Source organism: Haliotis rubra, unplaced genomic scaffold (assembly GCF_003918875.1).
Source record: "Haliotis rubra isolate DU_JTF1 unplaced genomic scaffold, ASM391887v1 Scf166, whole genome shotgun sequence".
Taxonomy (NCBI): domain Eukaryota; kingdom Metazoa; phylum Mollusca; class Gastropoda; order Lepetellida; family Haliotidae; genus Haliotis; species Haliotis rubra.
Window position 1 is genome coordinate 1,156,879 of NW_025765625.1, and position 26,170 is coordinate 1,183,048.

General features: G+C 40.5%; 2 protein-coding genes across 6 annotated transcripts; both read left to right on the forward strand.

Moving 5' to 3' along the window:
* Positions 1–41: 41 nt before the first annotated feature.
* LOC124272092 (superoxide dismutase [Cu-Zn], chloroplastic-like) lies at positions 42–12,833 on the forward strand. Its single transcript, XM_046707239.1, has 5 exons — positions 42–156; positions 747–838; positions 10,234–10,421; positions 11,148–11,271; positions 12,162–12,833. The coding sequence occupies exons 1-5, from the start codon at positions 120–122 to the stop codon at positions 12,294–12,296; spliced, it is 576 nt and encodes a 191-aa protein (XP_046563195.1). The 5' UTR covers positions 42–119; the 3' UTR covers positions 12,297–12,833.
* Positions 12,834–15,799: 2,966 nt separating this feature from the next.
* LOC124272093 lies at positions 15,800–23,644 on the forward strand. Of its 5 annotated transcripts, none has more exons than XM_046707241.1 (7): positions 15,800–16,033; positions 17,626–18,011; positions 18,048–18,075; positions 19,111–19,209; positions 20,974–21,164; positions 22,191–22,308; positions 22,819–23,644. In XM_046707241.1, exons 2-7 carry the CDS (start codon positions 17,716–17,718, stop codon positions 23,053–23,055), a joined length of 969 nt encoding a protein of 322 aa, XP_046563197.1. In that variant the 5' UTR covers positions 15,800–16,033; positions 17,626–17,715; the 3' UTR covers positions 23,056–23,644. The 5 variants fall into 5 exon arrangements, with proteins under 5 accessions (XP_046563197.1, XP_046563199.1, XP_046563198.1 ...); XM_046707243.1 differs by having other exon boundaries at positions 17,626–17,943; positions 17,998–18,075; XM_046707242.1 differs by having other exon boundaries at positions 17,626–17,916; positions 17,971–18,075.
* Positions 23,645–26,170: the final 2,526 nt, after the last annotated feature.

The following is a 26,170-nucleotide window of genomic DNA, read 5'->3' on the forward strand; positions in this document are numbered from 1 at the left end:
GAAGTGAAGAACATCATGGTCGACATAACACTCACCACAACAGTAGCGGAAGTGAAGAACATCATGGTCGACATGACACTCACCCCAACAGTAGCGGAAGTCATGACCATATTAACAGCATGGAACGTCGTCACCAACATCACCCAGACCACGACAGTAAGTAAACATTGAACGTAACACAGACAACGTTTGGGAAATCTTCGTGGGTCTTATCTAGATCGCCATTTCCGAATATATCATACAGCAATTCTTTCACTACTAACGGGAAGGTAGTTCTTGAAAGGCATTAAGAAGTTGGACGAACATGGATATATGACACGTTTTATGAGTGAGTAAAAAAATTAAAGTCACGACACGTTTCATCGTTAACATTTTCTTTTTACTCTACACGACGTTTCAGCGCTAATTATTCTCTTTCAATGCTCATTCAACTGATAAAGGAGCAAGACTTAGCTCTGAATAAATTCGTATAAAGAATATAAAGAAGTTTTTCTCCATAAACCGTCATGCATTAACGGGAAGGTGGGCACCGTTGAGCTTAAGTGGTTGTTATCTATATACATTCTCTGTGACTCAAAAGGCTTGTCACCAAATTAAAAAAATTGTTCAACGATGTCATTTAATCATGAATAAGCAATTATTAACTAGGCATTCGATACTTTCAGGAACAAAATATAATATTGTACTGTAATGTCAGTGGGTTGTATATTGCATTAACTGTTCAAAACCTGCCCGATATGTTTCAGCCTACGTCTATGGTCGTTGTGATATGGCTATGAACCCAACACTGGTCGACTCACCGCACAACATCACTGGGGTGATCCTTTTCAGACAGAAGGTAATTTTGAAGTATGATATCGATGTATCAGATTGACGTTTCGCTCATTTGAGAATTGTTCAAACCATCTTAGGGGTAAATGATCGTGGAATTAAATTGATGCGTGCCAGAAATATTCTTAAACATGTAACGGCTCACTCTATGAACGTTGATTTATATACCGAACCACAAAAGAAATGACGAAATGTCGCACCGATAGCGGTTTCTATAGCACACACTTTAATTCACTCTAACTAACAATCAAAACGGAGGATTGAGTTCAAACTTGACAATTATGGTTAACACATTTTTGGGAATAACATTTAGAGTTCACTCAAGCAAAATCACCAAAAATGGTACCATTAAGTTACGCCAAAGTCAGTATTGTGTGTGGCCTCATGGGCATCGATGAAAGCGTTGCATCGTCTGTACATGGAATGAATAATCCGGTTGACGAAGGCCATAGGCACTTGGGTCCATACATGTACTCTGCGAAATGCCTGATCGAGTCCTGCCGCAGTTGTCGGCCTTGGCTGGAGGTCTTTCAGTTTTCTTTTGAATATTGTCCCAAAGGTGTTCTATTGGACTTAAATCCGGACTGAGTCCAATGTTGCTCTGGCAGTGTGGGCACGTTTGTTGTCTTGCTGGAAGATGTGATTTCTGTAACATCCAAACTGGTACAACGGTACAATCATAATAAAAACACCACCTTGTAAGAACCCAATTTAGCATTTGATTCTGAAAGGAGACGTTTCTTTTGTGGTTCAGTATATATACTGCTAATACATATATACACATAGAACTTCGTTAAGCACCCCCTGACATATTTCACGATTGAATGAGCCCCGATCTTAACCCTTTGGAGCATATGATTGGTCGTCGTCAGAGGTTCAGGAGGCCGACAGTTGGAATGAGGAGGAGTGTGCGGGCTTTCATACAGTCACATGGAGGTTACGCTCGGTATTGACCTTGAATCGTGTAAGACACACAAAATGACATTTTGAATGTTCACATTCATCAATAAATCAAACATTAAACATTCCAGGATCACACTTGTACAGATATGGTTTTGTATGAAAATCAGTGTTATTTTAGAATGGGCAATTATCACAATAAAATCAACATGGATTCATCATTTCGTCGTTTTTCATGAGTCAATGGATAAAAAATGGAGTTTTATGGATCATACAGGTCAGAAAAACTCCATCGAGGTCACCACCAGAAGTTTTATGTACGTGTTGAAAACCTATCATTGCAAAAATAGAGGCGGTGCTTAATTAAGCTCTTTGTGTATATTTATATATATATAAATAAGCCGCAAGTGTGCTGTTTGTCGTAATCTTAAGCACATTTCTCAACTACTTCTGGGGCGGTGGGGCAGCCTAGTGGTTAAAGCGTCCACTCGTCACGCCGACGGCCCGGGTTCGATTCCCCACATGGGTAGATTGTGTGAAGCCCATTTCTGGTGTCCCCCGCCGTGATATTGCAGGAATATTGCTAAAAGCGGCGTAAAACTAAACTCAGTAACTGAACTGCTTCTGACATCAATGACCTAAAACGTCCGAAAAATATCATTTTACGGACGCTTCATGTCGGGGTCATGCGACTGACGATATTCCCTTGAAGACTACTAAAGAGAGTGAGTGTGTTGAAATATTTAATGCGAATCGGCATTATTCCAGTTATGTAGCCACGTGACCAACTCTACATCCATACACAAGTACATTTAGTGCAAAGTTATATTTCAAACGAATTTCTTTACACACCGGATTAGGACAAGATCGAGTTTGTTCAATTGGCAGGAGTTTTTCTTAGGCTAAATGTAGGTCTAGTCCAGTGAGTTAGTAAATGAGTGAGCTTAGGTTTACGCCGCAATCAGCAATATTCCAGCTATATGGCGGAGGTCTGTAAATAATCGAGTCTAGACCAGACAATGATCAACAATATGAGCATCGATCTACACAACTGTTTTGATAGGATGACATGTGTCTACCAAGTCAGTAAGAGTGACCATTCGATCCCGTTAGTCGCCTCTTACGACAAGCATCTTCACGGCTCTATTCCAAAGAGGTTTCAAAGCATCATTTTACATGAAGTCCTCAATGTTTCTGAAACCGAAACCATATGAAGCATAGCGAAGACGGTAATACATTATTGAGAATTTAAAGATTGTATTTTTTATTTACAGACAGACAGACAGATTTATTTTCAGTGTACAAGGCCATGGCCCACATTACAGAATATTTTTACATTTGGTTTGATGCTGGTAAAACCAGTAATGGTCATACATTATTGCCTCTGAAAGCTGTGAAAACATTTGTGTACAATGTACAGGCATAATATACCCTACTAAAGAAAAAGTAGCAACACTTATCAAAACATCATCCTTAGATGACACAAGTCTAACAAGACTATCTCTACACGGGTTACCAATATATAGGTAAGGTGGAAAACATTCTATCTTATGCATTTTTTAAACATTGACAGTTTAAATGGTATTCATCTTCAACTACTGGTATAGCAATATAAACAGTCTATTACAGTACAGTGTATTATGCCTCCCTGTTACAGTTGGAGGTTGGAAGCTATTATATCTGGACTGGCTTAAAACATGTTTATAATACTGTAGAATATATCTTTCAATTTACACAAGTGTCATAAAGTGACAGTATGTTGTAATTTGCTTTATAAAGTGTCTGACATATTTGCACAGTGTATAGGCATAACATATCTAAGAAATAACATATAGATCTTAATGTGTAGAATATTGACTGAGATTTATGCATTTCTACTTTTACGAGCCTTCATCAGAAACTTAGCAATACTTGTCAAAACATTTTCATCCTTACATGACATAAGTCTTGCAAAACTTTCCCTATCCGGGTTTCTAATATAGGTATGGTGGAAACATTCAATTCTTGCATCTTTATAGCATTGACAAACCATCAATAGGTGGTATTCATCTTCAACTTGTAAAACCAGTAAAATCAGTAATAGTCATACATTATTGCCTCTGAAAGCTATGAAAACATTTTTGCACAATGTACAGGCATAATATACCCTACTAAAGAAAAAGTAGCAACACTTATCAAAACATCATCCTTAGATGACACAAGTCTAACAAGACTATCTTTACACGGGTTACCAATATATAGGTAAGGTGGAAAACATTCTATCTTATGCATTTTTTAAACATTGACAGTTTAAATGGTATTCATCTTCAACTACTGGTATAGCAATATAAACAGTCTATTACAGTACAGTGTATTATGCCCCCCTGTTACAGTTGGGGGTTGGAAGCTATTATATCTGGACTGGCTTAAAACATGTTTATAATACTGTAGAATATATCTAAGGAAATATATCTTTCAATTTGCACAAGTGTCATAAAGTGACAGTATGTTGTAATTTGCTTTATAAAGTGTCAGACATATTTGCACAGTGTATAGGCATAACATATCTAAGAAATAACATATAGATCTTAATGTGTAGAATATTGACTGAGATTTATGCATTTCAAATTTTCCGAGCCTTCATCAGAAACTTAGCAATACTTGTCAAAACATGTTCATCCTTACATGACATAAGTCTTGCAAAACTTTCCCTATCCGGGTTTCTAATATAGGTATGGTGGAAACATTCAATTCTTGCATCTTTATAGCATTGACAAACCATCGATAGGTGGTATTCATCTTCAACTAATGACATGCCTTTGCTTTGACAATATAAACAAATTCTATTACAGTACAGTGTATTATTATGCCTCCCTGTTTCAATGGCAAGTTTGAAGTTATTACATCTGAACTGGCTTCAAACATGCTTGTAACACCATGGAATGTCTAAGGACAGATATCTTTCAACTTGCAAAATTGTCTCAAATTGACAGTATGTCTGACATTTGCTCATAAGTGAAATAGTATGATGCCAATCTTGGTTCAAACAATCAGACAATCTCTGCTTATAAAGTGGGATAAACATTTTTACATTTCCTATGTCTTGGCTTATCCATAGAATACCAAAACCAAATTGAAATAAAATATTTCTGATATGCGATGCCCATGTAATTCTCCCTACACCATCAAGTGTCTTAAGCATACAATAAGCTTGATAAGGCATTCTATTGTTATCCATCATAATCAACTTACACCAATATTTAACTGATTTTAACATGTAATTATACTGAAGGGGAACTCTGCCACATTCACCCAATGCCATAACGTTACATGTATATTTATTCAGCCTCAATACCCTCTTGCATAACTGTGTTTGTACTCTTTCAATAATTTGTGAATAGTGAACACTACATACCTCTGCTCCATAAGTAACTTTAGGTAAAATCATTGTGTCAAAAACCTTAAATACATCAGTACAAGAGACTAATCCATATTGATATTGGTACCCATAGAATGCCATTAAGGCTTTATTTGCCTGAGATGCTAAACAACTCTGTGCCCTAGTCCATGATAGAGTAGGAGTAAACACAACACCAAGATATCTATAATTATTAACAGTCTCTATTTTGTTGCCCTTATAGTACCATTTTTCATACGATCTGAGGGGACCACCTCTACGAAACACCATGATTTTAATTTTGCTTATGTTTATCCTCATTCCTGTCTCATCACAGAACCTTTCCAGAACATTTACCTTCCTTTGGAGTTGAGCAGCAGTATCACTAACACCAGAAATACCATCCGCAAAAAATAGTGCAACCACGTTTAGAAACTCTTGAGTCATGAAAATACCATTTCCACCTTTCTCCTCAAGCATCACTGATAAGCGGTTTATGAAAATGATAAATATTATAGGACTTAAAATGCAGCCTTGCCTAGTTCCGATATTACACTTGATAAACTCTGTTATTCCACTGGGTGTTCTGACACAGGATGCAAGAGATGAATACATGGAAATCAGGAATTTAAGAAATCTATCTTTAACACCGATATCATATAAACTCTGAAACAGAACTCTATGATTTATACAATCAAACGCCTTGCTAAAATCAATGAATATACAATAGAACCTACAATTTTCTTGGAGAGATGCTTTTGAATCATTGCTTGCAAGGAAAATATCTGGTCAACAGTTGAGTAATTTGGTCTGAAACCAGCTTGTAACTCCGAAATAATATTTCTCTTATCACACCAAGTTCTCAACCTCTTATCTAAAACAGCAGCAAGGGTTTTACATAGAGTGTCTATTAGTGAAATCCCTCTATAATTATCAACACTCTTTCTATCTCGAGACTTATGTAATGGACAGATAATGCTTTTACCCCATTGAGATGGAAATACACCACTATCAAACAAAGTATTAAAGACTTGTGTCAACAAAGGAACAATATATAGTTTAGTGCTTTTCAGAAGTTCACTTGGAATGCCATCCTACCCCGGTGATTTACCTTGCTTAAGATTTGACAGACTCAACTCAATTTCAGCCTCAGTAAAAGGAGTGTTCAGTTCTTCCACAACATCAACACCAATGTCATCACCCAAATCAGAACATAAGGTAACCTGTTCAAAACAAGGATGAGAAGTCTCATCTATATAAGAAATAATATCATCGGTATTGTCAGCAGAACGTACATGTAACAATTTCTCAAAATGAGTTTGTTTGGTCCAGAATTTCAGTGTTTTAGGAAACAGCCACTCAGAACTTTCATCTGAGAAAATCACATTGTCCCAGTTAAATTTTCTATGCTGTAAGCACCAGTTCAACCTTCGCTCGTTTTGTTCAGGTTTCATGATCGGTGATGGAATTCTTCGACTTTTCTGCCAAACCCATTGCATGCAAATCAGTTCTAATTGTCTCCTTACAGACTCCTGTCACCGACAGTCAATTTTCTGGGCCTATCTGCGCCTCCCTGGTGCTCAATGCCATATCCATTTGCAATATTTTTCAAAACACGATAAACAGTGGATAAAGGGATGCTGTTCTACTTGAAATCACTTTAGCTGATCTGATGTCCTTGTTATAATACTCTAAAATCAACTTCCTCTTCTCTAAATCATCCATACTGAGGATCACTGAAAATGTCGTCTGCTAGCAAGTAAATAAGGGGGGATAACTCTTCACAAACTAATGAAACCAAACACTTGATGGCTGGTCAAGGTTGTTTATACTTGAAATCCAATTAAACATTTTCCTAAAATTCTCAATAATTTCTGGTCATACTATACTATCAATTCGTTTTGTTGGTCTGTTGCTGAACGCCGTACTCAGCAATATTCCACCTATATGGCGGCGGCCTGGAAATAATCGAGTCAATCAGACAACCCAGTGATCTTGAGCATCTGTCTATGAAATGAGGATACGATGAAACATATTGTCGACAGCTTGATCGTTTACGGTTTAGTCCCACAAACGATACACTGGAAACTTTTGTACGAGTGGCAGTGGGATAGCCTAATGGTTAAAGCGTTCGCCCATCACTCCGAAGACCCGGGTTCGACCATGGGTACAATGTGTGAAGCCTATTTCTGGTGTCCCCTGCCGTGATATTGTTGGAATATTGATAAAAAAGCAGCATTAAACCAAACTCACTAACTTTGGTACGAGTGTCAGCCAATCAGAGGAAAGCAGAATTTTCACAGATTCATTTAAAAAATACATTGTCTTTGGTGATTTGTGAACCATAGTATACATATCACAAACATGGGCTGCTAAAGATGAGATCTAACCCGGATCTTCACGGGTATCATGTCGTTTAAGATCCTGTGTTGGTGTTTGACAGCTTCCATTTATTCATTTAAGGATTGACTGTGTATTTCTTTCGTTGCATTGAGGTATGAAACTAAAAACAATGTGCAAACTGTATGCGGATTCATACAGTTTGCACATTGGTTTTTAGTTTCATACCTCAATGCAACGAAAGAAATACACAGTCAATCCTTATAATTAAATTCAACAACAAATACTATAGGCTTTCAACAATATTTTATTTAAACACAATCAAATTCATCGAAACAGATATCTTTGCTACCACCGATTAACATTTTCGGTGTAAGAATTCGGTAATGGCGTGACCTGACTCAGGTGACTCATTTACATAAAATGACACGCCTACCAAACCATTAGCCAATCAGCATAGAGCACCCCCAAACAGCTGTCAATCAACCAAGCTAACATCGGGTGGCGAATCAGAGCGGAACAACACAACGTGACGCGTTCCGGTAACGGCAAAGTTTCAAGTTCAAACATTTGAATTATTACCAGCGAACTGAAAGACACAGTTTGAAAAGTGAGAATTGGAAACGAAGCCCGATGACATGAAGTTAGTGGAACTGAGATTGTTAGTGGCAGCAGTATTTGCGCAAGTGGAAAGGGGCTGTGATGTGACTGGGATTGCGATGCCATGAACTGATGTTCCAACGTGCGCATGCTCTTGTCGAGGCGTTACAATGGCGGAAAGCGTCTCGCTAATTCTTAGTTTTTGAGTAGTCGTTGTGTGGCGACTATAACTACGCACGGAACTTTCATTCCTATGGCCACTCATAAACATTATGTGACGAGGTTCAAAGCCAGCGTCACTCATGGCTTGGATTGCTGTGGCGCGAAGGCAATGAGCAGTGTATGACTGACTACATTAGGCATATTACGACATATGTCAGACATGAAACGAGTGAACTGGTATTTTTTGACTGGGGTTGCTGTATACCAAATGTTGTGTGCGTCTGGGGAACAAAGTGCATCTTTATTACAGTGCGAAAAAAGTGATCCGGCATTTGGGTCACTTTTGTCAAGGAGCTGGCGAAGTGCATTGACGGGACATTGGTTTATATCATTCGTCGCGTACATTCGTTTGTCGCTTTGCGCTTCATCGCTGTTGAGACCACCCTGGATGTTTTTTTGTTTCGTTTCGCGGGACAGTGTGACATATTCAACATTGCTATCATCTACCGCAAATTCAAAGGATGTGGGCGTAAGCTGCTGGTGAAATTCAAGACCACGACTTACAAAATGGATGGCCACGTCGTACCATACTTTGTACCGGAGGATAACAGGATTGGATGCCGAATGCAGATAAGTGCTAATTTTCATCAGATCACTTGTTTCAATGATTGATTTATGTTGTGTGGGACGTGACAAGCCATGTTGTACATTGTACTTTAATTTAGCATCAAGCATATCATTTGCAGACTTAAACTGCTTATCTCTTACAATGTAAATATCTCTCCCGATGTCATTTAAGTGTCTTTTCAGGGCAGAACGAACATTTTTTAAAGTGTTCTTGTGATACTCGGCAGCATGTGCAGCCGGCATATTTTCACATCTTGTTTCCTGGTTTTTAGGCTGTGCCTCAGTGTAGAAATATCTCCACTTTGTGTTAAGTTCCTCTGGTGTAATTGTTGAAAAATCCACAGTCCGCCCCTCGCTCTCGAACGACCAATCTAAATAAACAGAACGAAAACAATATCCAGAAACCTGACTATGACAGACCCAACTATGTAAACTTTGAACTAGGTAACTTTATAGCAAATCATTTTTCTCGGTTAGATCTACATAATTTAATCTCATTCTGATAATTGTTCCATTTTTAAAAATACAACTTTGTGCTGATGAACTGTTTCGTTTGAGAAAATATACGTAGGATGGAATTTGAAAATAATATTTATATGAATTGTGTATATCTACCTTGGAATAGTTTAACACCCCATTTTGTGTTTCTTTTTGTGGATGTTGATTGTCTGTAGTCGAGCATTCGAAGTAAATCATTATTTGATAAACGTTTGAAACGATGTGTTTGGGATGGCTTATCATCGACTTGCATTGCATACGTCATCTCGTGATTTGCCGATGTTTTTGTAGATCTGGTTGATGCTGTTATCTCTAACAAGCTTTCAATTTCTTTCAGGTCTAAATCATCCGGAAAATCAATGTTATCCGTGCTAAGAGTTGCAACGTTTCCGGTAGATTGATCTTCGAAAATCGACTCAAAATTCCCTAGATCAAAACTTCCGTACTTGGAATCGGCCATCTTGTTGGAATGTAAACAGACAAGTTGCAAACGACTGTTTGCTGACTACACGTGGTAACCACAGTAACCAGTCAAATAATGTATTATGACAAACACCTTTTTATTAAATAAACACGTTTTTAACGTTCACGGATAATTTTGAGTTGTTTGTTTATGTTAACCACAATGTATCACTCCAATGTTTATCCAAAGTTCATTAAGGTACCCGAGTGCAAGGGAATTCCCTTGCTGTGTAAAGGTATTTCCCGACATTCCTCAGGTCCGAAAGTAGTCCGGTTCGGTGTGCGTGGCTTATTTTTTTAGATTCATTGGGAAATGAAATCAAAAGAAATGTTCCCAGTTAACCTATCAGATTGCCAGAATTTTAATGAACACAATAAAAATGTAATTATAACATATATTGTTATCATTAATTTATTATATGTCGCTTTATGGTCAGGTACACAAGCCTCTGGAAGTGCTCATCGATCTTGAAGGATTCAGCATGGCATCTATGAGTAACCATGACATACAGGAACATGGTTTCCACGTGCATCAGTTTGGTGACCTTACTGATGGATGTCAATCATTCGGAGGTCACTTTGACCCTGATGACGTCACTCACGGCAGTCCACACTCAGACCAAAGGTTGGCATTCATTTTTCTATGGGGAATTCTCATTCAATTCTCGTATCAAATCAACAGGTGGACGACGACCACCACCACCACCACCACCACCACCACCACCACCACCACCACTACTACTACTACTACTACTACTACTACTACTACTACTACTACTACTACTACTACTACTACCCATGGAGATCGTGAATTCTCGCCATCTAACATTCTCGCGCCTTTGGCATATTTAGATCTTTTCCAAAGAACGCGAGAATGCCCCTTAAGGTATTCCACAGTTAGGGCCTGCAAATGAAGACTGATCCCCATGATCTGGTCCCCAAAAATACTGTCGACTCCAGTCAGTGTCCGTAGCCTCAGGTAGTATTCTATAGTGTATTACTCAACCTTCGATATTAAGAGTTTGAGTGTGAGTGAGTGAGTTTCGTTTTACGCCGCACTAAGCAATAATTAAGCTTTATGACGGCGGTCTGTAAATAATCGAGTCTGGACCAGACAATCCAGTGATCAACAGCATGAGCATCGATCTACGCAAATGGGATAGGATGACCTGTGTCAGCAAGCCTGACCACCCGATCCCATTTGTCGCCTCTTACTATAAGCATGGGTTACTGAAGATCAATTCTAACCCGGATCTTCACGGGTCTTAGAATTTTGAAACTTTGATATTTGTGTTTGCTTCTGTGGAGTGAACTTTTCTTTCAAGTGAATCATATTTGATGTATTCAACAGACATAGACATGCCGGTGACTGGGGAAACATTGTTTGTGACAACGAGGGTAAAGTACACAGAAACCTGACGGACCACAACAGCAACCTTGTCGGATTCCACTCCATCATCGGCAGAGGCATTGTGGTCAGTATGGCCCGAATAGTCATCCCCTTCCCCCTACCACACACCACTCACAACTTCGCTTTCTGTCTCAGTGTGTGTGTGTGTGTGTGTGTGTGTGTGTGTCCAACTCAGTCTGTGTCTTCCTGTCACACTCTCTCGCCGATTTCCCCCCTTTCTCTCTGTCTCTCTCCACTTCCTTCGTCCTGTCACGCTCTCTCTCTGATTCCCTCCCAATCTCCTCTTCTTTATCTGTCTCTCTCCACTTCTTTCTTCCTGTCACGCTCTCTCTCCGATTCCCCCTCTTCTCTCTCTCTGTCTCTCCCCACTTCTTCCTTCCTGTCACGCGAACTCTTTTCTTTCTGTCTCTCTCCACTTCTTTCGTCCTGTCACGCTCTCTCTCTGACGTTCAGATGTAGATTCTTACACCTTATCAAGCTAAAAGTGACTATACAACCGAGTGTCGAACACATTTAGTCAAAAGGCTAGGTTTTCAACGGTATAAAGAGTCTAGTCAAAATGAAAGCTCATGGCATTACATAATTAATGAAAGTACTGTAAGTCCCCATGGTCCCTACTATGGTGATCTACCTTCAGTTGTTGGCAATCTATAGCCCGGTTTTATATTGTATTGTCAACTATAGTTAAACTGTTTTAGATTTAATTACTAGTTTTAAATTATACTCTGTGATAATCTAGTTATTTTACTGTCCTTCGTAGGCAGGCTTTTATAATTTACTATTACTTACTATGTGTACCAATTAATTGTTCTCGTCACGATATGGCTGAAATATTGCCGATGTGACGATGAATTTTAACTCACTCACTCACATAATTAATGCGTATAAGTATTCGTATGTATCAAGTGTCCACGGTCAGGAAAGTTACTTTACCGTCTCCTCTGCTCCTCTTAGATCCACGCACACAAGGATGACCTTGGCCTCGGCGGTGTCCCCGCTAGTCTGAAGACCGGAAACGCGGGACCAAGACTCGCTTGTTGTCCCATAGTGTCGTCCAAAGGCGTCGATTGGGAGGGAGCCCAAGGCTGAACTCATTCCACAAATTCTCTTTGCTGGACAAGTATTGTCTTCGGAAAACGTCAAATAAATAAAGTACTGCATGTGAAATTGTAACTGTTAAATCCGAAATATCAGCAAAATATGTATTATATTGCTATACATAAGTAGGACAAGAAAAGTTCAGGAAAGTGACGTTGGGTATTATTGAAAGTATGAATACACAAAGCCGCTTAGAGAGATCTAACCCACTCCGACACCGCGGTGTGTGTTCGAATCCCGAATGACACTCAAACTCCGAAAGTAACAGGATCTCTACTTTACGGAGAAAGTGTTATCCAAGCCATAACATATAACATATGTAAAGCATGTATTGTAGTGTTGTATTATGTCATCAATGTTAAAGTGATGTGTGGGATAGTGTTGACACTTTTCATGTTGACAGAGGTATCGAGGCCGAGGCAACATTTTGTCCATGATGTCACAGTTATATATCCAGTTTTGTATGCATAGTGTGTTGTTCTGGTATAGAAATCGTATGGATTTAAGACAAATAAAAATTGGTGGATATTTTGTTATGTTGTACAGAACGTCACTGCGAGATATCTGACTAGGTAGTACCGGTAGAGTAGGACCTGTTCATCCTTTTTTTCGCGGACACCCGGTGTCATCACTCATTTTCGGTATGTATTAGTACCGGTAGAGTACGACCTGTTCATCCTTTTTGTCGCGACACAGAGTGCGATTACTGATTTTAGGTGATCCACTCGGGTGTTCTTATCCTCTAATTTGCCCTTTACTTCGTTTGATGCTCGTGATATCAACTACAGGTTGATGCTGCTCGTGCTTACATTTCCATGAACCATATGATGCATCACAATTATTATGACGTATGTGTAGAATAGAAGTAAGATATGATGTACCATGAAGCATTTTCACGTGTATCATGTTGAGGTGCACAATTGACTTGCCTTTGCATGTGTTTGTGACGGAAGTCACCGGTGCGCCGGGATAAGCTAATATTTTCGCGAACATCTGGTATTATTACAATTTGTAGTGATTCATAAAGATGTGCAGCTCTAAAGTATCGTGTGAGACGGTATCCCTTTATCATGATAGATTACTTATGACTTTGGAAAAGCTTTCTGTGAAGCTCTTATCGCTGACATTCAACAACTCCGTGTTAATCATTATGAATCCATCGGAAACGTTATACTAGAAAAGGTAAAAAAAAGCTCATTGCAGGGATTCATTGCAGAATCGACGTTTGTGCACCAAGGCGACTAGCGACAATACATATCCATTTATCATCGAGAAGGTTTGCCGAAAGCAGAATCCATTGTACTATTCCCAGTAAAACATAATCGCGTTCATGAAGGACAAAAGCACACACCTACACACACTCGCACACACACGCCCATTATATATACTTATCAGTCAAACTGTTGTCATCTTTCATCTCAACATCTGCTGAGTACGGCAGCTTTTAAGGGCCACTTGTATAGCTTATTCAAGTGAGTGAGTGAGTTGGATTTTACGCCGCTTTTAGCAAATATTTCAGCAATAATTAAGGCGGGTGACACCAGAAATGTTCACACAATGTAGCCATATGGGAAATCGAACCCGGGTCTTTGGCATGACGAGCGAACGTTTAACCACTGGACTACAACACCGCCCCTTTTGTTTAAGTAAATGTAATGGACGAACAAACATACACTATACGAATACCTTTCGAAGCTTACATACCAATATATTCGGAGAAAGCATCGTGAAACTTCAACAGAAGGTGAAATAGCAAGATTGTTCCTTGAAATTTCAAGTATATAATCTTAAAATTTCAAGTTCAAATCTTTCATCTTAACATGCTGAAGCTTATGCTCTCGATGTCAAGGCTGGTGACTGAGCACGGTTTTGAACAAATTAAAGGTACCATATCATACCACACTTCTCTTAAAATAGATAATTCATTTGTACTCTCAATAATACCAACTATCAGCCCTCGGGGAAGCTACCATATAATCTATTCCAAGTACGTATTTATATTACAATATTAAATGAAAAAGTTCGAATGAATTAATGCAACGTTGCATTAAATCGACTTCCGCGCCCTCTACCAACCGAACATTATTGCAAGCGAACCCCAAAGAGTTATGTCCCATGGAGCGCTCTTCACGATTATCCTACGCACAACTCGTCATTGAAACACCGACAACACTGCGTGCGACAGTTTTCGATATATGGAGCAGTTGTTTACAGTTCTCTGTTGGAAGCTGTTCGCCACGAAGTTTCAACTATCGATTTCAAGCAAGTCGTAAGGGATATTATGTCTTTTATTGTATCAGTTTAAGCCAAAGTTAGTGCATACGCCCCGATATGTATAATATAGGCCAAATGTTGTCGAAAATGTGTGACATTGTGCCTCTAAAGTAAATTAAAATTGCTACCTTTTGTAGGCTTGGCTAAATAAATGAATGTTCAGGTTATGTATTCTTCCTGTACATTGGATACTTTTACTGTCGACGATAAAAGAAGCAAAGTACGCATGCGGATCCAGAGGGGAGTTCATGGGTTCGCCCCTTCTGAAAAAAACCACATTGAAATTTTTTTTGCGTTGGCGGAGCCAATAGGGTTGGGGTGGAGGTCACGGTTCAGGGTGTTCGAACCCCCTGAACCCCAACCTTTCAAAATTCCTGGATCCGCCGATGAACATTCAATTATTTTGGTTTCGTCTTATCATTTGGAGATAAACATATTGTGATATCATTGAAGTGCTAGGTTATTGAAACAAGTCTAAAAAAATATAATTTGGACTCTCTTATATCATTACAAAATATTGCCTTTATAAACATTGGCATAATATTTAAGAAACTAAAGCATAGTTTCAATGGACGCTTGATTGTGACAATGAATTTCATTCTGTTAAAAGTAAAAGCAAAACACGACTGATTCCTGATGACTTTTGGTCGTTGATACTATTTGTAGAACAGAGTAACGTGCGGGAATCCGAATCGATCGTGTTTTCTTGTTTGTAACTTTTGAAAAACATTGTTGAACGTTTAGATAAATTGTCTGTTTGTTTTCTGCCGCTTAACGCAGCACTCAGCAATATTCCAGCTATATGGCGTCGGTCTGTAAATAATCGAGAATGGATCAGACAATCCAGTGATCAACAGCATGAGCATCGATCTACGCAATTGGGATACGATGACGTGTGTCAACCAAGTCAGCGAGCCTGACCACCCGCCAGTCGCCTCGAACGACAAGCATGGGTTACTGAAGACCTATTCTAACCCGTCACGGGTATGGTTGGAAATAGAAATAAATATATATTTTCTGCGCAATAGGCAATCAGATAAACACAACCAACTACAGATGACATACCAAGACATGTCAAGAACAGTTTATAATTGAAGTAATCCATACGGTCTTTATCTTCAGCAGCTGATATCAGTCGCAGCAAACGTGTATCGGCTTGACATATTAGTTACAGTCACAAGACTTCGTACTGGACCTCAGTGACACACAGTCTTCCGTCCTTTGTTTGACCTACCATCAAGACTGTGTGCTGGTCAACGCATCTGCAGATACTGTTCGAAAGATTCTTGGCTTATAAGAAGTCACTTTTCGAGTTTTGATCTTGGGAGAAAGTTTCGTGTGGAACATGTGGAAGATTGGTGTTGTAGTCGTAGTGGTGCTCCTTGGGGTGATGATGGAGACAGATGCCAAGAAGCCCAGGAGGAGGAAACCACAGAAACCGGGACCTGATGCAGGTGTGTACAAATGATTCTGAACAAATATATTTAGGGTGGTCATACACATGTAATTTGGAGGTAAAGGTCTTTTTTCATTGTAGGGCGACATGACCTTGGTCTGTAGATTTAAATTCTAAGAATTTGAAACTGAATGAGTGAGTGGGTGGGTGAGTGAGTGTGGTTTTACGCCGCTTTTAGCAATTTTTGGCAATATCACGGCGGGAGACACCAGAAATAGGCTTCACATATTGTTCCCACGTTAGGAATCGAACCCGGGTCTTCGGAGTGACGAGCGAATGCTTTAACCACGAGGCTACCCTACCGGCAATGAAACTGAATGAAAGGAGGTATTTTCTATATATATTTGTTGGTGTGTTGCGTCTATCAAATCATCTCTTTAAATGAGAGGTGGTTATTCAAAATGCGATATTTTCTAAACTGGTATTAGAAATAGATTGTTGTTATTTGAAAAGAATGCGAACAGCCAATCGGGCCAGGTTATAATAACCATTTCATTGTGTCCAGTCGTGATCTTTGAAACGCTAGTAAATGTGTATGTGGTTCAAAACTTCAAACCATCTTATCAGTCAGAAGGTGAGGTGAGGTGAAATTGGGTTTAACGTCGTGCTTGAGAATATTTCGCTCATATGACGACGTGCATGCGTGTGTATGTGTATGTGCGGCTGCTTGTACCAGCCCAGACTTAAGCTGGTTTTATAGTGCTAGCTCACTGAGATACCATGCCGCAGTGAAGCATGGATACCCCACTCAGACACAGTATACTGACTCCGAGCCGACCAGTCCTTGTTGTACTCATTAATGCCGAGCGCCAGGCAGGGACCAACAAGTACCATATTTTAACGTCTTTTGGTATGACGCAGTCGGGGATCGAACCCGCGACCTTCCGCTCTCCTAATGGACGCTCTAACCACTACACCACGGAGGCGGCCATCAGTCAGAAGACCTTCTACTCACTTGATAATTTAGCCTATTGTGTTTTCAATTTACGGGTTTCGAATGTTCTGATATTAGAAGGCTGTGAACTGAAACTAATGTTTACATCCAATCTACCATGACAGAGTCAGGCGAAAGGAGGGTTCGCACAAACTTCTCATCTGATGGTCATGATTCCTACACGGTGTCATTTTACTGCTTAATAGACCCACTCCTCAACATGATCGAGTCAGTTTGGTTTTACGCCGCTTTTAGTAATATTGCAGCAATATCACGGCGGGGGACACCGGAGATGTGGAGAATCGAACCCGGGTCTTCGGCGTGTCTAGCGAACACTTTAACCATTAGGCCCACCACCCCTTCTTTAAAATGTGTTCGATATTGTAGACGTCAGAAGATTCCTTTCAAACCTATTGGACAGACAGACAGACAGACAGACAAACAGAGAGCCATTTTACTCATTAAAGTACCTTTCTTAGATAAGGTACCGACAATTATGATTGAAAAGTTTATATCTGAACACAGTTTATGCTACGATGCACACGTCTAAGTCTGAGAGAGACTGTTCATTTCTGACGTTTATGTAAACATGTAATATATTAATGAATCAACACATAGCCTCTGTGTATTGAAAATATACATTTGTATTTTACCAGAACTTCAGTCACTAAAGACGAACATCTCCAGTCTGTGGACGGAGATGCACAAGAAGTTGGAATCACGTGTCATGGTCCACGTGCACGGAGATGGAGATGACTCTACAGAAACGCATAAAGGTCAGGATGGGACGCACGTGCATATTCATCTGCACGTGGATGACCATCATGGCGGGAATAGAGGTCATGACGACTATTTCGACCATTTCGAGGACGACTGTGACGACGACTATCACCATGAGAGCCATGAAGACAGTGAGGAAGGTCATGCTCATAATGACAGCCACGAAGGTCACGATCATCATGATAGCCACGAAGGTCACGATCATCATGATAGCCACGAAGGTCACGATCATCATGATGGCCACGAAGGTCATGGTCATCACGACAGTCACGAAGGTCAGGGTCATCGTGGGCATCGAAGAGGATGTCGAGGGAGAAAACATGACGGTAGGGCATATGTATCCTGAACATATTTTTCGTCTGTTTCTGTGTAGGCCTGTATCTTTCCACATTGAAACACCACGCTCAGATGGGCTTAATCAGCGATACGTTCGTAAAATCCACAACTAACTCTCTGAACACATCAGCCATCGAGAAAATCATCTCTGGTGTGACCCAAATAATTTGCTTGCCTGGGCTATATGTAAGGGCATAATTTTCTTTATGTGTTACACGTAGCCACCATTTCTGAACATGAAATCGGAAAAAACCCGACCCCATTTCCCCCCCCCCAAACTTTTCTATCTGAGTAATGTTCTTAATTCTCATTTATTGTTATTCTTATTAAAATTTCTCGCGTTCTTTGGACTTGTGGCAGCGTCTGATTATAAGAAAGTCTTATAATGCGCTAATCTCGACGCAACAAAGCACGCTCAAAGCGCTAACACCCTGATTATTGTTACCCCGGGTAACACAAGTTGCCTGTTAACCGCTAGAAGGTTATAGTCACATGATGAGAAACACCAAAAAATATAAATGCTACCCTAACCGGCACTACCGACGTGATGTAAACATCCTGGCTTGCTGTCGATAAACATGAAATGGCATGCTGATTGGAGTGGTATGCGCTTCTGAGCGGCGACGTTGCATACATGTACGTATGTGACAAAATCAGCCGTTTGCGTAAATATGAAGGAATCGCACTTTTGCTGGTATTCTGGAGAATTTGTTGACAGTCGCCATATTGGAACTATGTTTCCAAGCCATTGTATTATTATGCAGTGTGAAATATCGTGTGACTATATGTATGATTAAGAATAAATAAGACAAGTTTCTGGAAGACTAATCAACATTAAACACAGATGAAGAGTTTGCGTGGCACATATATCCAGAACACGTTATCCAGTTCTCACATTCACAGCCGAGATTTCTTTGTGGTTACGGAAAGGAGCGAGGTTGGCCGATTGAACAAATAACAGTTGTCAATCACGACTTCTCCATATTATTCATCTTTGGGAAGTTACCGAGTCTGATATATTTCAGAATACATATATGGACGCTGTAACATGGACATGCGCAATGAACCCGTCAAGTCCGGCCCCCCGTAACAACATCACCGGCGCTATCTACTTAAGACAAAAGGTGAGTGAGTGAACGAGTGAGTGAACTTTACGCCGCACTCAGCAATATTCCAGCGACGGTCTGTAAATAATCGAGTCTGGACCAGACAATCCAATGATCAACTGCATGAGCGTCGATCTACGCAATTGGGATATGGTGGCATGTGTTAACGAACCTGACCACCCGACCCATTAGTCACCTCTTACGACAAACATAGGTTACTGAAGATCAATTCTAACTGGGATCTTCACGGGTTAAGACAAAAGGCACGACAACTTGTTGATACAGTCGGGAATTACCGACACATCACGGTCAACGACCTTTGTTACATCGGTAGATGATAGTGCTGAGTCAGTAAAGTAAGTCAGCTGCCTCGGAGGCTGTTAATATTTTTAGTATCAGCCAGTAAGTGATTATTGCTTAACACCAGCTGAACAGTCTTGCAGCTATTCGCGAACTACTTATGGAAAACAAAATATGCACGTTTCGCCTTGAGCAGGCAATGTGCCTGGATATGAGCGCCATATATGACGCGGTGACGTGTCAACCAAGTCAGCGAGCCTGACCACCCGGTATTGTTGGTCGCCTCTTACGACCGATTTTTCTAACCCGGATCTTCACGGGTTTAAGAGGTGTAGTTTTCAGACGTTCTCTTTGGAAAATTCGTTTAATGGATACCAGTATATCACATACCTGTAGATTGACAAGTATGTTGCTAGGATTTTGCAGCAACGGTATCCCGAATTATCGCCTGCTTATTGTACGAACCAAAATAGCTGACCAATCGGTTTCGATCTGTGATCTGTCTGACCAGTTGTCACCAGTTTGAATCATTCGTTGGTTTCACATTAATTTTCGACTCGCTGTGCGCATGCGTAGAGCGTGTAAAAATATCCACTGGTCAACTTCCGGTTTGGTCGTATAACCGATAGTGTAAACACACTCTAAATAAAAGCTCTATGAAGATTAATTACGTGTGACAACTGTTCATAGTTGAGTACATACATCCATTTGCCTATGCTTTTCAATAATTCATGTCCTATTTTGGTGGCAACTGCATCAGAGATGTGTTCTTTTAGTTGTGAGAAGGGGATGTGCAGGAAGGACGGTGGACGGGTGGTGGTGAGATGTGTTTATACAAGAGCTTGTGAACAAACGTAAAGCTATTATTTACCTAATCCCGGTCCTTTCCATTCATAAATGAATTGAGATCAGTTAAATTCGACATAAACCATATATCTGTTTTGATTTTTGCTTTCTTTAGAGTGTGTTTACACTATCGGTAAAGCATACGACCAAACCGGAAGTTGTCCAGTGGATAGTTTATACACTCTCTGCGCATGCGCACAGCGAGTCGAAAAATAATGTGAAACCAACGAATTGGTAGGTGTCAACTGTTGGTTTGGTTGCAACAAATGGTAACAAACGTAATAGACTTGTGTTACGTGAATAAAAAATCATTTAATGCGGCATACAACTTCATTCAGTCGACCAGGCAGTTTAAAGCATGTTTCACTTGACAATGCATTTTCTTGCTGTTGTGAATCGGAAAGCAGGATCTAGTTGTGAACCGTATATTAAATGTATATTATGGATATTACAAATTTAATAAATCGAAACCCCGATCGTGATTTCTGGTTCACAAACATCTGACAAAGAGCATTTTCAGTCGTAATACTTACAGGAAATTGGAGTGTAACAATTTCAATGAGATTTCCTAATCTGTCTATCTGTCTTTGGCGGATTGTATTGATGATATCAACCACTGGTTTGTTTTATACACAGTTTCATGGGCCACTTGAGATATTGCTTCATCTGCGGGGATTCTACTTGCCTAGCGACCACAGTGACCATTCCGTTCACATGCATGGGTTCCACGTGCACGAATTTGGCGACTTCAGCAACGGCTGTACGTCCTCCAGCGGCCACTTTAACCCCTCAGGTGCTGCTCATGGGGGTCACGATGCAAAAACAAGGTATGTGACCTTTCACCACCATCTAAAAATGCCAGTGATGATAGGTTTGAAATGAAGCAATTTACAGGAATTTGACATGTGCAGTATCGAACCCATCATGTTAAAGAAGGAACGGTGGAATAGCCCAGTGGTTTGAGCGTCACGCCGAAGATCCGGGTTCGATTCTCCACATGGGATCACAAATTCTTTCCCAACTGTAATTCGCGTTCTTGTGCGTGGCAGACAAGCCTACTCGTTGGTTTTCTTATCAACACACTCGTACATTAGAGTTCCACCAAAGTTGAAAAGGTCTTTACCTTACAATACTTCAGACTTTCCTCATGGGTAAAGAGGACACGTTCAGACCCCTGAAATAATGTTCAGAGAGCTTTTAAGCTAAAATCATACTCACTGACAGCTATCAGCTACAGAAAAAAACTCTATTTTGTATTTTGCATGCCTCTATGGTTAGCTATATCGTTCACCCATCGCGATCCGGGTTGGAATTGGTCTTCAGCAAACCATGCTTGTCTTAAGAGGCGACTAACGGGATATCGGGATGGGGTTGTCAGACTCGCTGATTTGTTGGACACATGTCACGGTATTCAGTTGTGTAGATCGATGCTCATGCTGTTGATTACTGGATTGTCTGGCCCAGACTTGATTATTTACAAACCGCCGCCATATAGCTGCAATATTGCTGAGTGCGGCGCGAAGCAACGAACAAACGGAACAAAGAAAAACTTTATGATTACCCCGCGTTACCTCCCTCCCTCACTCATTAACTTGTGTACCCGTCCAGGTTAGAATATTGATCGTCAGAAACCCATGCTTGTCGTAAGAGGCGACTAACGGGATCGGGTGGTCAGGCTCGCTGACTTGGTTGTCACATGACATCGGTTCCATGCTCATGTTGTTGATCACTGGATTGTGTGGTCCAGACTCGATTATTTACAGACCGCCGCCATATGGCTGGCATATTGCTGAGTGCGGCGTAAAACTAAACTCACTCACTCGCTCATTAGGTTTTAATTGATGGTTGTACAGACATGCCGGTGACTGGGGAAACATATCTTGTGACGACGCCGGAGAAGTACACACAAACATGACAGACAGGTACTGCGACCTCTATGGACCCCGCTCCATCATCGGCAGAGGCCTCGTGGTAGGTGTAGTTCTGTAGGTTGAATGACATTGGATAACTGATTTCTTGTGCAGTTTGGTTGTACCTTGGCTGAAACGTCGCATGGACTAAAGGGAGGATCGGGAGAATCCATCATCGTCTTCCGAAAGTGTTGGTCGATGCTCATGGTATCCTCTTTTGGTCTTTAGCTTGATCACTCTTATATGAAAAATATAGTCACGCTTCCCCGCTAAAAACAAAACAAGATAAAACAACAAAAAACCAATACAAAAGAAAAAAACCCAAACAAATCAAAAACGAAAACAAAACAAAACAAGACAAAGAAAACATTAGTACACCAATGTTTAAATCCTGTTCCTCGGTACCTAGCCGTCTAAAGTATCGCAAACCGCTCTGCATCATCTGCAGTGTTCTATTGACGTGGTTTTGAATCCCGTCTTTGTCACAATTAGAACCCTCCACTGAAACGCCGTTATGTAAATGAAATTAATCTCCAATACCGTTTAATCAACTGATTTACCTGTCTCTCAGATCCACGAGACCGCGGACCACCTTGGACAAGCACCTGTGGGCAAGAAAGATGGGAGGACACGTAGGATATGGAAACGCATGTTGTACCATTGCCAGGATTGGCAAGGTCGACTGGGACATGCTCCTTCAACACAAGCACTAAAGGGAGAAGACATAGGTCCACTTTTGACAGACCTTGGGCCTGGAATAAGATTCCTCGAGGTCATCTGTGAGATCATTGCAACACAAAGATACTGATGTGTTTCAATACTAATGTCTCAGCGTCATTTTCTTTCATTGATTTATAGCCCTACTCCATTTCTATACCCTCTCTAGAATCAGTAGCTCGCTTTCCAAACGTATCAAGCTTTGTAAATATGCCTTTTCAAAACTGAAAGACATGTTTTTCCAAACCTTGGAATAAAAGAATTGCCGAGAATGGAATTGTTTCCAAGTTGTGGATAGGTATGAAGAACTAACACATTTGCTGGAAAAGGTGGGTCAACTTGTTTAGTGTTGGACTTATTATTCGTTGCATGTTCTTTTCAAGCTTGGAATAGTTGTTAACTGCAAACGGGCTTGTGAATGTATACGTATACTCGTTATGTGTAAATAACATAACAAACTGGGATGACCTGTGGCAAATTAGGTTTAAATTATGTCATTCGTGAATAATTCACTCGTGAATTGTTGCAGTAATGATATTAGGTGTGGACTCAATGGTGGAGCAATCCATACATGTTGTAAATGCTTTGCATGAAGGATGGGGCCTGTATTTTGGAATTGTGTGCTCTTGTATAAAAGGGCGGTGGGGTAGTCTAGTGGTTAAAGCGTCGGCTCGTCACGCCGAAGACCCGGGTTCGACTCCCCACATGGGCACAATGTGTGAAGCCAATTTCTGGTGTACCTCGCCGTGATATTGCTGGAATATTGATAAAAGCGGCGTAAAACCATACTCACTCACTCTTGTATAAAATCTTTGAAATAAAATCGTTTAAATAGAGTTTGTCTAATATTGTCACACAGCCATAGCAGAGATGGAATCCTTGCTCTATCGGATTTCAGACAAAGTTAACCTCATTGCAGATGGAAAAGGTGTCCAGCACCTAAGGTGATTTCGAATTCCATTATTTTGTTTATGAGTGATGATTTTCGCATGCTTCGAGAGCATATTTACAAAATTTGCAGAAGGAATACGGTGCTCTCAAACCACGGGCGAAACTTTGTGCCAATTTGAAATTCGAACCTTCAACCATCCGGGCAGTTAAGGGACACGGCGCAATGAACTGTGGCGTTTCATCAGATAACTCTTCTCATTTTAGATATGTTAAGCAGTTTCCGTTAAAACAGCTGACATTTGATGTAAATAGGAAGAGGTGTATAATTTATGATTGCGTTTCCCACATTCATTTTACATATATTGAAAGATAAAGATATTGAATAGAATTGACCCACAACAAACTAGGTTGGTCGTAACTGGATCCTATGATCAGGTTTGGTGACTTGGTTGATGGTATACCATCGTACCTTGACAACATGGATCGCAGTTCATAATATCGATCACTCACTTATCTGATTAAGACCTGATTATTTTCAGGCCTTCATCATTAAACATGACTGTTACCGAGCGCGACGTTAGACAACAGACAAACGAAACTAATAAAGAAACGTGTGTTCTAAATCTTTTTTAGATATCCTACCAAATGAGACTTCTATGAGACGCGTGATATACTTCTTATAACTATGAGAATAAGGTAAAGGTTAACCCGTGGTGTTGTGCATCACGTTGTATCACATCACAGGTCCTAATTGTCTTGTTGATACTTATATTTCGTAGAAGACAAATTATTATTGAGCTGGTAAGTAATACATTTTCAACGAATATTGTCGAGTACACTTGACTGGGGGCCATTTTATGCTGCTTTTAGCAAAGGATATATGACTTTGATCATGGTATCACCGGAATGACATGTCCTTGGAGAGGGGGTTTATAAATTGTAAGAACTTGTCCCCGATCCTTTTCACTTTGAGAATAAAATATGTTTAAACTAAACTAATGACATGTCCAGATTAGATTCGTTAATTCTTGTGTAGCTGGGATATAGTTTGCTGCCGGGCTAAACAAAAAATAACTTAATTAATAACATAATTCGTTTATGGTCAAGGTAAGGCTGTGGGCCAAATGATTAAAGCGTTCGATCGTGACACCGAAGACACGGTTCCCCACATGGTTACAATGTGTGAATCCTATTTCTCGTGTACCCCGCTGTGATATTGTTGGAATATAGCAGCTTAATGCCAATCTCATGCATGGTCCATGTTGCGAAAAAAATGATAATTTGTCAGTGAAAAGTGAAGCATAGTGGAACATATAGCTAACGCTTCTGTGTACAACCTGACTTCCGCCATGATTGGTTGAAGGTAACCTTCAAAGGCACCATCCGCGATTGATTCGGTTAAGATAACATCATGCTAACTAAGGACCAGGACCTAGATTTTCGAAGCTCTCTTAGCGCTAAGATAGTCGTAAGTGCCATACATTAGCATTAACTTACGACTATCTTAGCGCTAAGAGAGCTTCGAAAATCTAGGCCCAGGAGACTAAGCTCTCTTAGCGTTAAGATAGTCGTAAGTGCCATACATTAACATTAACTTACGACTATCTTAGCGCTAAGAGAGCTTCGAAAATCTAGGCCCCGGGCCCCGTTTCACAAAGCTCTCGTAGCGCTCCGACTGTCGTAAGTCAATGTTACAGTATAGGAGATACGAATGCTAAGAGAAAAGTTACGAGGCCCTGGATCACATTTGCCACGGGCGTTGTATGATAAATTAGTCGATTTTCCGTACGACTTTTTAATAATCGTGGATGACCGCGGGGTACGACGTTAGTGTGCACATTGTCGACGGGCATCGTGCGACTTCCTTGGGGACAGACCGAGACAAACCTGCATGGAGACTGCACAGAAATCTTACTGATATTATACGGAAGCCGCACGGTGATCGTGCGATAGCCGTGCGGATATCACTCGATCCTACGATCCTTGAGTTAAATAAAATCGTGTGTTTACCGCATGACACCTACGGGATACGGTCGTACGATTTCTTTCAAATTTGTCAAACTTCGCTGTTTGTCAAAATCGTAGAGGCAACGGCGCATGTAGAATCGTGCGATAATCGGACGGCCGCCGCCTGCCACCGCGCGGAAATGGAGCTACGGCAGTCTGTCTGGCAGTGTCTGTCTGGCAGATTACGGACGCCGTAGACCGATCGCAAGCCAAGTGTGCACCAGGCATAAACAACATGCGTCTTGGGTTTCAACAAACCGTTTAGAGTCTACTATCTTGGCCTTTCTTCGACATCGTAATGTTCATAC

What these genes read in the sequence shown, in the direction of transcription:
- LOC124272093 (XM_046707240.1), top strand. Translation starts at nt 17,716, where the DNA reads ATGGAGATGACTCTACAGAAACGCATAAAGGTCAGGATGGGACGCACG. An exon ending in TCGAGGGAGAAAACATGACG is followed by an intron (nt 18,076 to 19,110) that starts GTAGGGCATATG and finishes GATATATTTCAG; the next exon opens with AATACATATATGGACGCTGT. An exon ending in TCATCGGCAGAGGCCTCGTG is followed by an intron (nt 22,309 to 22,818) that starts GTAGGTGTAGTT and finishes CCTGTCTCTCAG; the next exon opens with ATCCACGAGACCGCGGACCA.
- LOC124272092 (XM_046707239.1), top strand. Translation starts at nt 120, where the DNA reads ATGGAACGTCGTCACCAACATCACCCAGACCACGACA. An exon ending in ACATCACCCAGACCACGACA is followed by an intron (nt 157 to 746) that starts GTAAGTAAACAT and finishes GATATGTTTCAG; the next exon opens with CCTACGTCTATGGTCGTTGT. An exon ending in AGTCCACACTCAGACCAAAG is followed by an intron (nt 10,422 to 11,147) that starts GTTGGCATTCAT and finishes TGTATTCAACAG; the next exon opens with ACATAGACATGCCGGTGACT.